The 16,038-nt window shown below is 34.1% G+C and overlaps 1 protein-coding gene across 3 annotated transcripts; it reads left to right on the plus strand.

Moving 5' to 3' along the window:
* The first annotated feature begins 6,292 nt into the window (after window positions 1-6,292).
* Window positions 6,293-13,297, plus strand: LOC133778281 (uncharacterized). Of its 3 annotated transcripts, XR_009869077.1 has the most exons (9): window positions 6,293-6,499; window positions 6,697-6,777; window positions 8,373-10,418; window positions 10,522-10,576; window positions 11,208-11,356; window positions 11,863-11,949; window positions 12,241-12,372; window positions 12,786-12,951; window positions 13,205-13,297. XR_009869077.1 is itself a non-coding variant. In XM_062218159.1 (8 exons), the coding sequence occupies exons 2-8, from the start codon at window positions 6,709-6,711 to the stop codon at window positions 12,882-12,884; spliced, it is 2,637 nt and encodes an 878-aa protein (XP_062074143.1). In that variant the 5' UTR covers window positions 6,293-6,499; window positions 6,697-6,708; the 3' UTR covers window positions 12,885-13,297. The 3 variants fall into 3 exon arrangements, 2 of the variants coding, with proteins under 2 accessions (XP_062074143.1, XP_062074144.1); XM_062218159.1 differs by having other exon boundaries at window positions 12,786-13,297; XM_062218160.1 differs by having other exon boundaries at window positions 6,707-6,777; window positions 12,786-13,297.
* Window positions 13,298-16,038: the final 2,741 nt, after the last annotated feature.

Consider the following 16,038-nt stretch of genomic DNA (forward strand, 5'->3'; position numbering starts at 1 on the left):
TGTTCAGCCTACATTTCGATGCTCATTTATTCATCTTCAAAATTTTGATGTAATATAAGTATAACAAAATGCAAAAATAAGACAAAAAAAATTCTGCCAATTACTCTTTAATAAACTTTATAAATGTCCCCCTAAGATAACTCACATTTGTATAATCTTATACACTATATGGATTTAAATTTTTTGCATGCGAGTATTGTTAAAGTTAAATGATAGTTACTTCAAAAAAAAAAAAAAAAAGAGTTCAACAATAGTGTTAGTACAGTTTATTTATATAATTCTACAATATTGATATTAAATTCTCGTGTAGATTAAATATATAAATATTAATTATAACATTAAGAAAGAGACTTGGAGCATAGTATTGTAATTTGTTGCTTACTTTAACCATTCCATTTATAGCTTAGGAAACTTACCAAGGCCACGGACAACTCCTATTATATATTTTCTTTCTCCATACTTTTCTAATTAATTCATTTTTAAATAAAAATCTATAGTGAATATAATTACTGAATTTTTTATTAAAAACTATGGGAATAAAAAATATATATGTGGAGACATATAATAATTCTTATATTCTTTAAATATTAATATTTTTAAAAAAAAATTAATGATTCATAATTGAAAAATAACATTATAAATCGATCTATTGCGCAAAGAAAAAGATTACAATCCAAAAATAATTAAAACATATGCTTCATTAATGTTCAACCCAAACAGCACATGTCACTACCATGAACGACGACGTTACATCTTAAATCTCACTTGAGAAGTCTAAAAACGACGTCGTTGCTCATTATCAAACCATTATTCGTAATCATCATTGTCGTCGTCGTCGGCATCATCAACATCATTGTCGTCGCCGTCGCCGTCGGCATCATCATCATCATTGTCGTCGCCATCAACATGAAGCACTTCACCCAACCCCCACGCCTGATCCGGCGAACTCGTCATCTCCATACGATGGTCGATTTGTTCCATATAAGACCTGATAACCAAGTCATCATCTTCCTCGTCATCGGCCTCATCAACATGAAGCACTTCACCCAACCCCGACGCCTGATCCGGCAAACTCGTCATCTCCATACTATGGTCGAATTGTTCCCAATAAGACCTGGCAACCAAGTGATCATCTTCCTCGTCATCGTCCTCATCAACATGAAGCACTTCACCCAACCCCGACGCCTGATCCGGCGAACTCGTCATCTCCATACTATGGTCGAATTGTTCCCAATAAGACCTGGCAACCAAGTGATCATCTTCCTCGTTATCGTCCTCATCAACATGAAGCACTTTACCCAACCCCGACGCCTGATCCGGCGAACTCGTCATCTCCATACTATGGTCGATTTGTTCAAAATAAGACCTGATAACCGAGTCATCATCGTCCTCGTCATCGTCCTCATCAACATGAAGCACTTCACCCAACCCCGACGCTTGATCCAGCGAATTCATCATCTCCATAATATGGTCGATTTGTTCCAAATAAGACATACAAACCATGTCATCATCTTCCTCGTCATCATCTTCATCAACATGATGATGAATCACTTGATCACCCAATCCCGACGCCTGATCCAGCGTACTCGTCATCTCCATACGACGGTCGAGTTGTTCCAAATAAGACCTCCGAACCAAGTCTTCCTCCGCCGTCAAGTTAAGCAGCGACGGCAAACGAAGCTGAGGGATCACGACAAAGTTTTCCACCGCCACCCGCATACTGAGACAATTTAGACCCATCTCGCACCCGGTCTGAAGCAGGAAGTTCACCGTCTCCGAGACCATCCTGGCCATGGCGTCAAAGCGAACCGCTGGCACCCTTAACTCCTGCGTGCTACCAAGGTACATGTCAATGTTATCCAACGGGAACGGGATTTCCACACTTGAAAACATGGAGCAAACGATTGGGAGCAACAAGTTTGGAGATTCCAATAGGTGAAAGGGGAATACGAACTGGTCAGCGGAGTCATGGTCGAGGACGGTGTCGCCGTGATCGGTGGTTGAATGGTACCTCCGGACCACGTTGAACTCGACTGTGAGTGATGAGGGGGGAAGGTTTCGATTTCGGTGGTCAGTAATTTCTAAGCGAACGAAAACTTGAGAATGAACTGGAGCTTCAGCCATATCTAGTCCGTACGTTAGTGTTATACGTACGAAAAGTACTTCCTATGAGTGAGTGATCTCCAATTCTCAGTCTATTCTACCTATATATAGAGAGAAAGGTTAGGAATATTCTAGTTCGATTAGGCATAAGGTTCGCATTTTAATTAATCTTTTAATCTCGACCGTTGATAATTTTGTTTTATAATAAATTTTCGGTTAAAGATATTAATTATAATATATTAATAATTTTAAAATACGTTGACCACGGACAAAATTTAAAGATATTTATACTTGAAGAGATAGTTTTTTTTTCTTTTTTGAGAGAGAAAAATATTTGTGTAGATAGTCGTGACATAAGAATTGCTATAAACGCGCAATTTATTATATACGAGGTGTTTTTGTTAAAAAAAATAATTAAATTTAAATAAGAAAAATAATTGTTTGTTATCGTTTGTTTTACGTCTTGTAGTACATTACAATATATATAATAATTAAAACTTGATCATTAATTATCAACTTGATCAAACAAAAGTACTTGTTATTTATAAAAAAAAAAGAAAGTACTTGTTGTTAACTCTTGCCCAATTAGTTGCACTTTTCTATGCTCAAAGATTTAGCCTTCCATTTGGTGTAGTTTTTTCAAATTCCTTTTTAATTGTTTTTGATGTTGACAATAATTCAATCCATCAAAATTATTTGGATATTAAATATTCTGATATTAAAATTATGTTGTCTAATTTTTCTAGATCATTAAACTAGACAAAGTTTTATATATGTATGCTAAAAAAAGTTTTATATATATAAAACCAAAACAGATTATTATTATAACTACAAAAAATTATAATTTATTTTTATTAGTTTGGATCAATGCAAACTAAAAATATTTTATAAGTTAAACAGAAAAGAAATTTTATAAAAATAAATAAAACTTGACAAATATATATTTAATTTATTTATATTAAAAGCATAATTATAACAATATATTGAGTTGAATTTTTTGAAGAGTCATCCAAATAGACTTTGAAAGCTCTACTATATGTATAAAAAATTCTTCATAAATATATCATCCAAACAAGTACTTAAAAGTTAAAACATTTACTTCTCTTTCTCTTCGAGCCAAAATCAAAAGCTCAGTGAAACAGACATTTTGCCCAAAATAACAAAAAATCTAACCCATAGCTCAAGGGTTGTGGGCTTTGTTGTCCGTCCACCTCCATTCTTTGTTGCCTCGATACCTAGCCATCCCGGGCACTTACATTCTTCCTTCAACACTTTTAAAAAAAATGGGTAAGAGTACTCACAATGAAGCACGTAAAATACTCACAATGAAGGAGGTAAAATGTCTTGTTTTTTATAATGTAGAGAAAAAATGATTAAATAATTTTCTAATGGGTAATGTAAATTTATATTTTTTTACCTAAATGAATATTATTTCTTTACATGTAGTGAAACACTATTCATCAAGCTATAAATATATATATTTTTTTAAACTTTTATATATATATATGAGTGTGATATTATTATATTTAATTATTTTATTTTTTAAAATGAATAAAATATTTTAAAAAAATATAATATTTAAATGATGTAAATAAAAAATAGAAAAATTGATGTATGGTATAATATAAATGTTTGAGGTAAATTATAAAAAAATTATGTTTTGGTGATGTATTTTATAATATACTTTCTTTATAATATTTAGCTAAAACTCACAAAAACATCTTCCATCAGTTCCTTTATACATATATTTATAATAACTATGCACAAACTCATCAATATCTACATTTACATATCTTTTATATAATATTTTAATATTATTATTTTTCTTTATAAGATTTCGCTCTCCCATTTAGTATATATTTCTTTTTTTTTTTCAATTATTTTATTTTACTTTAATTAATAAAATATGTTTAAAGATATACTATTTAAATGATGTAGAGAAATATGTAGAGAAATTGATGTATAGTATAATGTAAAACTTATATGTAAAATAAAAAAATATGTGTTTTGAGAAGATACTTTAAATGATGGAGTAAAATATCCATTAGGAGTGCTATAAGACTTTAAGCAAAGAAAGAGCTAGGTCTGACTTTGATCCTGATGCCAAATGAGAAGCCCCAACCCCGATGTTGCCTCGCCTTCATCCTTGTTGACTGCACCACCGTCACTTGTTGTCAAGAAACTCGACCCAAACTCTAGCAGTTTTGGTCTTCACCTCCGACTCCAAGCTCCTTGCTGCTCGTGGCCAAGAAACTCAAGCCCAACACCCACCAACTTCGATCTTCACCTCCAACCCCAAGCCTTTGCCGCCGCGGACCTCTTATCCAACTAAATATTGGTTTAGGGTTGTTTAGATTTAGCTTTGGGTTATTTGTTTTGTTTTTAGTTTGTATAATTTTTATAAGTTATAAAATATTTTATTTTGTTTTGTTTTATTAATAAAAATTGGGATGATATAAATTCTAATTATTCTTTTTAAACTATTTTTTTTTTGTTTTTTACTTAGTTTTATTTTAAAATTTAATTTGATTTTCTAATTATAAAAATGATTAAATATAATTAAAATTAAATAATTCATAAAAACTTAGGATATATTAGTCTTTTGGAAAAATATTTGACTAAATTTGAATTCAAGGGATCATTTTAATAATTTGGGGGTTCCTTTGTATAACTTCTTAAAACTAAGAGTCCTTAGTGAAATTTTGACTTGTCAAATGGACTTTTTGTATTATATAATATTGTTATGAATATTAATGGTGATATAGTTTTTTTTATTTGTTTGAAAGTAAATATAGTTAATGTATGTGTGTATTATAATTTGTCTTAAAAAGTTGTGCTTATTTTTTTTAAGTATGTACTAGTATATAATTATTTGAAAAAGTTCATCTAACTAAACTCTCATTTGTCTTGACTTAGCGTGGAAGGGTTTTCGTCACATCGTCGATTATGGTTTCTCTTTTCTTTGGGCGACGATTTTGTTTCCTTGACTCCGGTTGTGGTCGGCTTTTGCTCGTGGGTATGGCGGTAAAAAGTCATTTATCTCTAGTATTTTGTTGTAGGCTTTGTCGTACACATGCTTGTTCATGTCTTCTTAGCCATGGTCGATGGCGATGGGTCATGACCTTTGGGCTTAGCTTGTGCGTACGGTGCATGGGGGCGCCTTTAGTTAGGTCTGGTTTCTTAGTTAACGACTACAAGGCAGTCCACCACCCATAAGGTGGCGGTCGGCAGGAGCTCTTCCGGATAGGTCCTGGTGCTTCCTTTTGTTGATCTGTTTAAGTAGTTCTACTGCTGCTTCTGTTGTTTAGCTTTGTGTGTCTGTAGTTTTGCCATGGGAGGCAGTTAGGCCGTGGTGTTCTGTGTAACATGGCTGGTGTAGTAGTTTGGTTTGCTTAGGCGTCCTTTGTGTGGGATTCCTAGGTGTGTAGCCTGAGTATGGAGTCTCTTTATTGCTCTAATGTTTGAACCTATTGGTTCTGTGTTATCTATAATGGCAGGAAATCTTCCATCCATATCACCAAATACAAAACACCAACTTCAAAACTAAATAATTTTATTGCTATATATTTTTTTTTTATTCCAACCACAACACTAAAATTTACAAAAAAAAAAATAAAAAACAAAAAAAAAAATATTATTATATTATTTTATAAAAGTATATAATTATAATATATATATACACTTTTATTAGTATTATATTTAAAAAGTAAAAAAATATACCAAATAATTTTATTATCTCAAATTTAAAGGACTACTGTATGTATATATCAAACATACAATAATATTTATATTTGATATAAAATCACGTTTCAAATTTGGTGTTATCTTGGAGTTGGCCTTAAAAAAAAAAACTTTGCTGCTGCATTTATCTTTTTTTTTTTTTCGGTATTGTTTTAAAGTTGTTTAGTTGAATACTAATATTATTTACTTTATCTTCCGAGCATTTTTTTTACCAATTTTAGTATGGTTTTTTCTCTTATTCAGGCCGTGAAAGGACATAAACATTTTGATAAAGTCATTAGTAGGGTTACTATTACTTGATTGTAATATCTTTAAAAAACGACTTAATATATTAATGGGAGTTATTTTCATATACTTGACTTGATTAGCCTGTATTTATTTAGTTAATCTCTCTGTAACATTATTTGCTTCCATTTTAATTGAATAATAATATTTAATTTGTTTAAAAAGAAAAGAAAAACCTCATCTAACTAAACCCTGTCAGCCGCCCCTACCCTCACGGTCACGGCTCACGCTCAGCCTCTCTCTCTCTCTCTCTCGCCCACGGTGGTCTGGTTCGTCGTACCTCTCAGTCCCCTCGCCTCCCACGGCGGTTCTCTTCTGTCCTCATTCTCCTCCTCGCTAAGCCACGCCCGCACCGCACTCTCTCAATCAGGTAACCACCCACTTTAGCCACTCGGCCACGCTTACTCTTTATCATCTCACACTGCTCAGTCTCTTAATCATTTCGGTTTATATATTCTGTTCTCTTCAAGAAGAGGAGTTTATCTCCAAGAACACAAAACAAAGCAAGCTCTTATATTTTGTTGAAAATGTCACGTATTTATTATGTATATTTTAAATTAAATTTAGTGAGGTCCAGCCATGGGTGCGCTTGCTTCCATCTCTCCTTGGATTCCTGAAGACGACCTTTTACTCAAGAATTCCGTCGAGGTAATTTCATAAACCTGATTGAGTGTTGTCAACTATGGCCTCCACTTCGCCATTGTTACTTGTTGTTGCTCAATTTCTTTATTTAAAAGCTCGCTCTAGTTTACTAGCTTAGTTCATACTTGTAGCTTTGTGCTGCTTTTATTTAATTATCTATGTGAATATTTACCTTCTTGTGCTGAAGCTTTTTTTTTTTTTTTTTTTAAAAAAAAGTATATTTGTAAGTTGGTGATGTATTCGGGGTTTGAAGTGGTTCTTCTTAAGATGTCTTTTAACTATGCTTTGTGATAAGGCAAAATTGAGGCTTTTGAATCAAGGGATTTGACTTATGCTATTGCTAAATGTAGGGTTAGAAAATGTGTGAAATCACTTTTAGAGACCTATTCCATACCCTTAACTTGTATCCTTTTAGCTGATAAATGTATGTGATTGGAATGGAGTGGAATGTCTATAGTAGATAGTTCCAATTAGGTATGTCTTCCATTGAGTGAGGGTAATGTTCTAGCTTAAAAAATCTGCTTTTACATTTTGATGCTTGAAACTGAAAACAGGTGCCCCACTTAACAATTCTTACGGGTGCAAGGCTTTCTATGCATCAAATCCCCATATTTTACTTCCCACGGCTTTATTTTTATGTGTTTGGTTGGGTTTAAGGCGTCTTGGTTGTCTGAATACGTCATGTCATAGATGGTTTTGGTATCTTATCCAGTTCCTTCGAAAAGTTTCCTTTGTTTTGGGTATGTAATAGGGAAAGATTGTTTGACCTCCTGCTAAGATCTTAAATGTACATGGCCAAGAGTTATGGAAATAGCTAAACTCTTAAGGTTCTGTATGGAACTTAGTTTTTGCAAGAGAAAGTAAACAAATTTTTCTCGTGTAGATTTAAACAAAAAAAAAAAAAGAGATTTTTATGGGAAGAGAGTGTAATTTAAATTTACATAAGTACAGAGCATCCAAACTTTAATAAATATATTTTTTTGAAAAAAAATTTAACAGTAGGAGTAGAGTGAAAGGTCTCGCTTTTAAGTTGTATCAGCAGCCATAGCGGATATAAATTGAGATGGAGAAAAATTAAGAAGAAGATTTTATGGAAATTTAGGATAACAACTTCCTTTTTTTTTAATTGTCTTTCCTTTCACAATTTTTTCCTTAACAAAAAATTGGTTTCAAACATAGCCATATAGGAAAGTACATAACTCAGACCTTGGAAGCATTAAAACTATTAAGTATGATATTTGTTCTCCTTGAAAAATAAATAAGTTGGTTGAGTGGTCGAGTGTGTGTGTGAGTAGTTCCAGGCTCAAGTCCCCATGATTGTTATATAAAGATATGTAATGAACATAGCCAGTGGATTCATATGTTTATTTTTCACGGATATGTTTTCCAGAGCTAATCATTCAGCTTCAAAAAAAGAAAATAATAACAATTATAGGTTGATATTGGGAAATGCAAAATAATATATTTGTCCCTGAGCCGTTTACCTTTTCATTTGAATCGCATTGCTTTGACTAATTGCTATCATTTGTTTCATGGAACACCTAAGTTTGCTCTAGGAATTTTCATCTGGATTTATTTATATTTCTTTATTATTTTTCCAGGCTGGTGCTTCTTTGGAGTCACTTGCTAAGGGTGCAGTGCAATTCTCTCGAAAATTTACTGTTCGAGAACTGCAAGATCGATGGCTTACTCTTCTTTATGATCCAATTATTTCTGCTCAAGCATCTGCTCTAATGATTGAGTTTGAGCGTTCTGCTTCAATGCTTCCATCGAAGTTCAATAGATTTGGAAATTTAAAAGAGAACAAGTGTGTTACAGGGAAGAGAAAAGTGGAAAGTATTCGTAGTTGTTACTATGATTTGCGTAAAAGGATCTGTAACGAGCCATTTAATTCCATGGATATCACTCTTCTTGTTGGCCCTACTAATAGTAATTATGTTGGAAATGGAGACAAACCTTTATCCACAAATTGCATGCTTGGAGATGCAGTCTCAAACCCTTTTGGGCTTGAGGTTTCAGAAATGGATAATATGACTTGTGCTTTTCCAAATGATCTGATGGATGCTGATGATGGGACTATCCATACTTTCCACACAGGTCTTGAAAACCCAGCTCAAGAAAACTTTTCTGTTGAGCAAAATAACATGCTTGAAGAAATTCCTCATGTTCTCGGAGAAAATATGCCTTCTATGAGAAATGTCTCTGGGGTTGAGGAGATGGGAGAACCAACAGATTTGGCAGCCAGTCTCTTTCAAGGGGTTGAAATAGAAGTAAAAAACTCTCCTGCTTTCAATCAAGTTGATGGTGATCAGTTGAACATGTGTCCTGAATTTGAAGGGAATAAGGGCTTTAATTCCTCTGTCTCAGGATCTATTGCACCATTTAACAGCATGGAGTATTTATCTCCACTTCCCAGGATGCCAGTGGATAATTGTCTTGGAGACAGGGATCTATGCTCTGGAGATTCTTTTCATCTTCCTGATGATTATGATGCTAGGAATACAAGAACATCTGGCTTTGATGTTCACTCAGAAGTCAAGGTGAAAATGGAATCGGCCTATGATAATTTTCAAGTTCATGATGACACCGACAATTATTTGGCCGAACTATCCAATTCTCTTTTAGACTTCAATGATGAGGAGCTCATGTGTATGGATACTGATGGAAGAGATATGATTGATAAGTCTTACTATGATGGTCTAAGCTCACTTTTGTTGAATTCACCAAATGATGTTGGTCAAGATCAGATGACCAATATAACAGAAGTTGAAACATCAATAGATCCAGATATGTGTACTATGAATTCATCTGGTCCATGTCCTGGAGAGCTACATGATGACACGGAGTGTCATAAGAGTGCTGAACAAATATCATTCAATTCTCCGAACCAGATGCAATCATCTATATCAGCTTCAAACCTTCAATTTCCTGAATTAGAAGGAGGAGTTATTTGCTGCGTGTTAAATACTGAGGACCCTGTAGTTCCATGCAATGATAATGTTTTTATATCAAATCAACCAGCCGTGATGTTGTCTACAGCAGAAGTGAAGCTTCAAGAAACAACTAGACCACTTTCTTCATCTGTTAAGGATTTCAGTAGCAATCAACGGACTGGTGATAGAGGACCTAACTTGATGCATAAAGAAAGAAAACCTCCTGGAGATCCTCGTGTATTTTCTCAACATGTTTCACAAGAAATGGGTCTGAATCCTTCAGTTGGTAGTTTTCGGGTTAAGTTGGCAGCTTCTAAGTCTGACTCGGCTAATATGGCATCCAAGGTTGCAGGTATTGCTAGTAGTGGTCTAAATTCTGCAAATTCAAGCACAAGGACACTCCAAGAGCCTCTGAAGGAAGAGACCAGAGAAATGTTAATGGCCAAGCATCTCAACTCAACTGATATCTCTTTAGAGAAACCAGCTTTAGGTTCTGCAAGCTTTAAAAACTATCCACACACAAATGCCATTGGTATCAAAGAGGAACATGATGGGTCCAGAGATCAGGAGAAGTCTATAAATGCAGAGTTGACGCCCATGAATAATACTGCTGTTTTTGAACCACTTCTAGACAATCCAACAGCAGAGCAGGATGGGGTTCTTCATGAGAGTGAAGAAGATGACATACCTTGTTATTCGGATATTGAGGCAATGGTAAATCCCCATATTTCTGATAGCAGAAAAATAGACTTAGTTGCTTGGAGTGATTTGTTTCATTTTTATTTAGATTTTATAATAACTTTATTTTCCCCTGCAGGTACTTGACATGGACTTGGATCCAGATGAACAGGACTTGCATTCTAGTGAAGAAGGTAATAACCGAGCTTAGTGCTTTTGTACTTTTATGCCTGATTCTTGAAGCAATTAGGCACACTATTTATGCTTGACTTATTAATGTATGGAGATAAGTGTGTGATTTTTTATTTTCCTTGGTCTTTTATTTTCTTTTATCAAAGCATTTAGGAGATGTGATATATACTGTCTACGGATGACTACAATATTTATAATAGCTGGACAAAACAATTTGAATATGATTTTTTTTCAAGAATTGCACTGGTATATAGAATTGGGACAATAATTCCTACAATTATTAGATTGTAACTCATGTTCTTGGGTAGATCTCAGTTTCTTCAACAGGAGATGATATGCAAATATTTGCTTGTTCATATCTATATCCATATATATATATATATATATATATATTGGTCATTTGTTTTCAAATAATGTGATCATGCATGCCGCGTTCTTACTAAATCCCAGATTACTAATAAAAGCTGGTGTTGCTTCTGAAAAATGTACGCCTTTGTATGATTCAGCCCAATGTCTTTTTCTTTTCTTCACCTTTGTTGTTTTGTGCTCTTCAATTTCTTCGTATTCCTCTCTCCCCCCACTTTCTTTTTTTTCTTTCTCATGGCTTACAATTATAACTCTGCATACATGCAGTCTCAAGATATCAGCATGAGGAGACTAAGAGGGCAATCGTACGGCTGGAGCAGAGTGCTCATTCTTATATGCAACGAGCTATTGCATCTCATGGAGCACTTGCCATTCTATATGGGCGACGCTCGAAGCATTATATTAAGAAACCCGAGGTAGGCCAGTTTTATCACTCTGGCTGCACCCTTGTACTTTTTCTCATTAGGAATCTTCCTTGTTTTTGCCATATTATTAAGAGCTGTAAGTGGAACTTTTTGGCTAAATTTGTATTCAATTTTAAGAGATGGATTCAGAAATCAGATTTAAGTACTATGATAAATTTAATCTAGTTGAATTTATGACGATAGGTCTATATATAAGACATGAAAGAAATATAAGAGTCAGAATTTTTATTCTGTTTCATTGTTTTTCATTTCTTTATTTTGTTTTGGCTTTTCGGTTTATTGGTTTATTGGTCTTTTGTTCCTTTTTTTCTTTTTTTTTGTGGAGAGTTGGCCAGAATCGTAAACTTCCACACCTGTAACATGTAAAGTGTTTAACTTGAAATAATTTCATGCATAGAGGTTCTGGAGAGTAATCTTTGAAAACTTTTTGGTACTTGGTCACCATCAAGTCACTCAACAGCTGATTCTTTTATTAACCCTAAGTAAAAATTCTGCAGGTGTTATTAGGTAGAGCAACATTTGAAAGCCCTGTTGACATTGATTTGGGAAGAGAGGGCCGCTCCAATAAGATATCCCGGAGGCAGGTAAGAGGTTCTTTGATCACACTGGACTCACCCAGATACACCAAATGAAAATGCTACTACATGAGGCATTCGATGCTTAAATTTATGCATACATTATGCATTAACCAGAATTGGAGACTTCATAATTGGAGTAGATGATACCCTTTCTATTTCATCCCGGGCTGGTAGGGGAGAGGGTGTGTGTGGTTGTGCATTGGTTATTTTCTGGGTATCTTGTCTTTGTTTTGTCTTGCTAAGGCATCTTAACAGTTACCATTAGAAGTAAGTTTGATCTTTCTTCACATTTTGTAGGCCATCATAAAGATGGACAAGGGTGGATCTTTCTCTCTGAAAAACCTTAGCAGCAGGTTTTCAATATCTGTGAACAACAAAGAAGTAGGCCCTCAGCAGAGTCTTAACATTAATTCCAGTTGCTTGATTGAGGTACGTTCCTTTGGTTCCTTGTCAATCTGCCTTGGTAAATAGTATTCTTCAGGCACTCTGGAAGTGGATAAAATGAAAATAAAATCTAATGTACTCGACCCCATTTAAATGCTTTGTGGAATGAGCTTGAGAGGTTAGAAGAGAATAAAATGCTTTCATTTCATTTGAGAATACAAGAGTAGGTCTCAAATTGTAATTAAATAATTAAAATCGAAACCTGCTTGTTGATATCTCTCTATTTTGAACAGCATCAGTTTAGTATTTATATAGGACCCTTGGGTGATCATAACAGTAATTTGAGTAATTTCATGTAATGTGTATATTACATATATATATATATATTTATATATGAACACACATATATCTGCGGTCCATTAAATGTTAAACTTATGTGATATGTCGTGAATTTTCAGATAAGAGGGATGCCATTTATATTTGAGACGAACCCAGCTCGTGTGAAAATGTATCTTGATAGCATGAAGACTAGCCATATACAAGAAGACCAATTATAACATAAAGACTAGCCAAATACAAGAATACCGATTATAAGGTGCAATGAATGGTAATCCTCATCAGAAGGTGCTTTTTCTAATTTTTTTCTAACTGCAATTTGTGGGTATCTAAAAGTCTGTTTTTCACAATCTAACTAACAGCATGTAAGCGTGAAATTTGCAAAATAATCTTATGGAGGGTCGCTTAGTGTAAATTTAGAGTTATTTGAGGGACTCTCAAGGTTTAGTATAATTTTTTGGATCCTAGACATTATTTTGCATATAATTTTTTTATTTTTTATAAAAGTTGCTAATAAATATTGGTATCATTTTTATTATAGTACATTTTACAAAAAACTGAACAAGATCGGCTGTTTACATGACCGTATCAAGAAGTTCAAGTGTGGTGGTGGTTGGGCAACATCCAATTCCAATTTTCTCACTTTTCTCTTAGGAAAAGTATTTATTCCAATTTCTTTCCTTTCGTATGGAATTAGCCGAAGAGAAAAAAGAAAAGAAACCCATGTAGAGAAAAAGAATGAATTTATATATATATGTGGCAAATTATTTAAACCCTCCGAAACTTTTGAAGGACTACATCCTCAAAAGACAAATATGTTTATAAGAATTATGTGGACTTTTAGTTCAACATGTACATCAAATTTTCATTCTAGGAAGGGTTGTATATAAAACCATTTCAAATGAACTATTTCTGTTGTCATTGTCTAATACGATGTCTTCAATTGGACTCTTCTAATGTTCAAACTCAAGATTGGGAAGCACCCTAAGATCTCTACTCTATTATTTAAAATACAACACCAAAATATTGTGTAACTTGAGGGTACAAATTGTCTATTATTTAAAATACAGCATTAAAATTGTGTAACTTGCGATTGCAAATTGGAGGTGTGTTTATCATTACTCTCTTTTTATTTTATATTTAACTTAAACATTATATTATACATGGAATTCTTGGTTTTAATTTTATAAATGTAGTAAAAATATCAAATCTTTCATAATAATAGTACTTAAGTACTAAATTAATTTTTTATACAGCAATAATATCGTATTTTTCTAATAGTTACACTTATATACCAAATCAATTTATTTTTTATGGTAATAGTACCAAATTATTAGTAACAGTCGTTTATAAATACCATTTCTTACTTTTCATATTATAGTAATAATACCTTAAATAAGTGAAATTTTAACAAAATAAAGTTGATATTATTACTACATTAAAAAAAAAATTAACAAAGATTGACTAGAAATTTGTGTCAACAAAATTTTCATAATGATAATCTTATCTCGTGTATTATTATAAAGTTTGGCTTGAATTAATTAAATTTAAATTGATGATGACGTTTTAATTATTATATATTCTACCAAGGAACTACAAGATGATTCAAAAAATAATTTGATAATGATTTATTTTCTAATTTGAAAATGAAACACTTTTTTTTTTGTATGGGTCACTATATCACATTAAAATTGAAGAGAGGAACATCATTACAAAGTGGAGGAATAAAATTCATCCTACTAAGCTCATTATCTAGCCTAAGGGCCCCGAGTCAATCCATGTGCTGCTTAATTGAAATTATGGCTCACATGAGATAGAGATGCCCTATAAATTTAGACAATAAATCTCTAATATCATAAAAGAGTACACCCAGTACATTAAAATACTCTATAGCCATCACTAAAGAAAGAGAATTTGAAAAAACAGTTTGAGTAGGAAGTCCAATTGTGTGAGCCTAATTCAATCCCACCAATAGAGCAAGCGCTTCACCTTGAATAGATACTCACATCAAGATAGCCATTAAGAAAACTTGTATTGACACCCATCTTCCATATCTCATAATCATAGGCGACAACTATGAATAAGAGGATGTGTATGGATCTTAGCATAGCAACAAAAGAAAATGACTCTTCATAATCAACACCCTTTTTCTGTGTGTAACATTTTGCTACAAGTCTTACTTTGAATGTTTCTACTTTCCCATCCACTCCAATTTTCTTCTTAAATATTCATTTGCACCCAATGGGCCTGACATATTCAGATGGGTCTACAAGTTCACAAATAGAATTGGAATACATTGATTTCATTTCTTGGTTCGTGGCCTCTTGCCATTTTTTCTTTTCAGGATCTTCCATTGCCTCCTTAAATGTCAATGTGTCATCATTGTCAGTGTCAGAAACCAGGACTTGTGCCTTATGTTCATAGCGAACAGGTTGTCTCACAATCCTCCCACTACGACATTGCACTAGGTCTTCCTTTTCAGGAACAGTGGTCTCTCCGACTTGTTGTTTATGATTTAATGATGATGATGACCTTTTGGTCATCACACTCCAGCTCGCCAATAAAAGGGTGTGCCGGGTCCTGATAGATAATGGGAGCTCGGTTAACATCCTTTACAAGGCCACTTTGGAAAAGATGGGACTCACAGTTCGAGACTTGAAGGCTTGTGCCACGACGTTGTAAGGATTTTCAGGAGAAGGAATAGCCAGCACGGGTTCCATCGAGCTCCTGGTAACCTTAGGAGACTATCCAATCTCAGTAACCAAGATTATGGAGTTTATAGTGGTGGACACCCCATCAGCCTACAATGTACTGCTCGGGAGACTAGCCTTGATTAGGTTGGCGGCAGTGTTATCTGTGAGTCACTTAACCATCAAGTTCCCAACATCCAGTGGCATTGGGACACTGAAGGGAGACCAACTGGCCGCCCAAGAATATTATAGCATTTCCATGAGATGGAAGGGCCAAACAAGTGCACAAGCACTTGTTGTCATCCGGGAAATCAGCAGAACAGTCTTCGAAATCAAAGAAGAGATCAACCTCAGAATAGAAGAGGATAGGGTCAAACTCGAATCAATCGAGGAGCTCGAGGATGTAGAGCTCAATGAAAAGGATACCACTAGGGTGGTAAAGATAGGGAAGAACCTCCCCAAAGATGCGAGATATCAATTAACTCGCTTCCTGAGAGAAAATTAGGATGTGTTTGCATGATCGCACTCAGACATGGTTTGGATCAGCCCCAACATTATAAGTCATGCACTCAACATAGGAAAAAGCTTCCCTCCAAAGCGACAGAAAAGAAGGCTCTTGGACGATGAAAGGAAGAAAGCCCTGAAAGAAGAGGTCAAAAGGTTGAAGGAAAATCGGTTTATCCAA

Source organism: Humulus lupulus, chromosome 5 (assembly GCF_963169125.1).
Source record: "Humulus lupulus chromosome 5, drHumLupu1.1, whole genome shotgun sequence".
Taxonomy (NCBI): domain Eukaryota; kingdom Viridiplantae; phylum Streptophyta; class Magnoliopsida; order Rosales; family Cannabaceae; genus Humulus; species Humulus lupulus.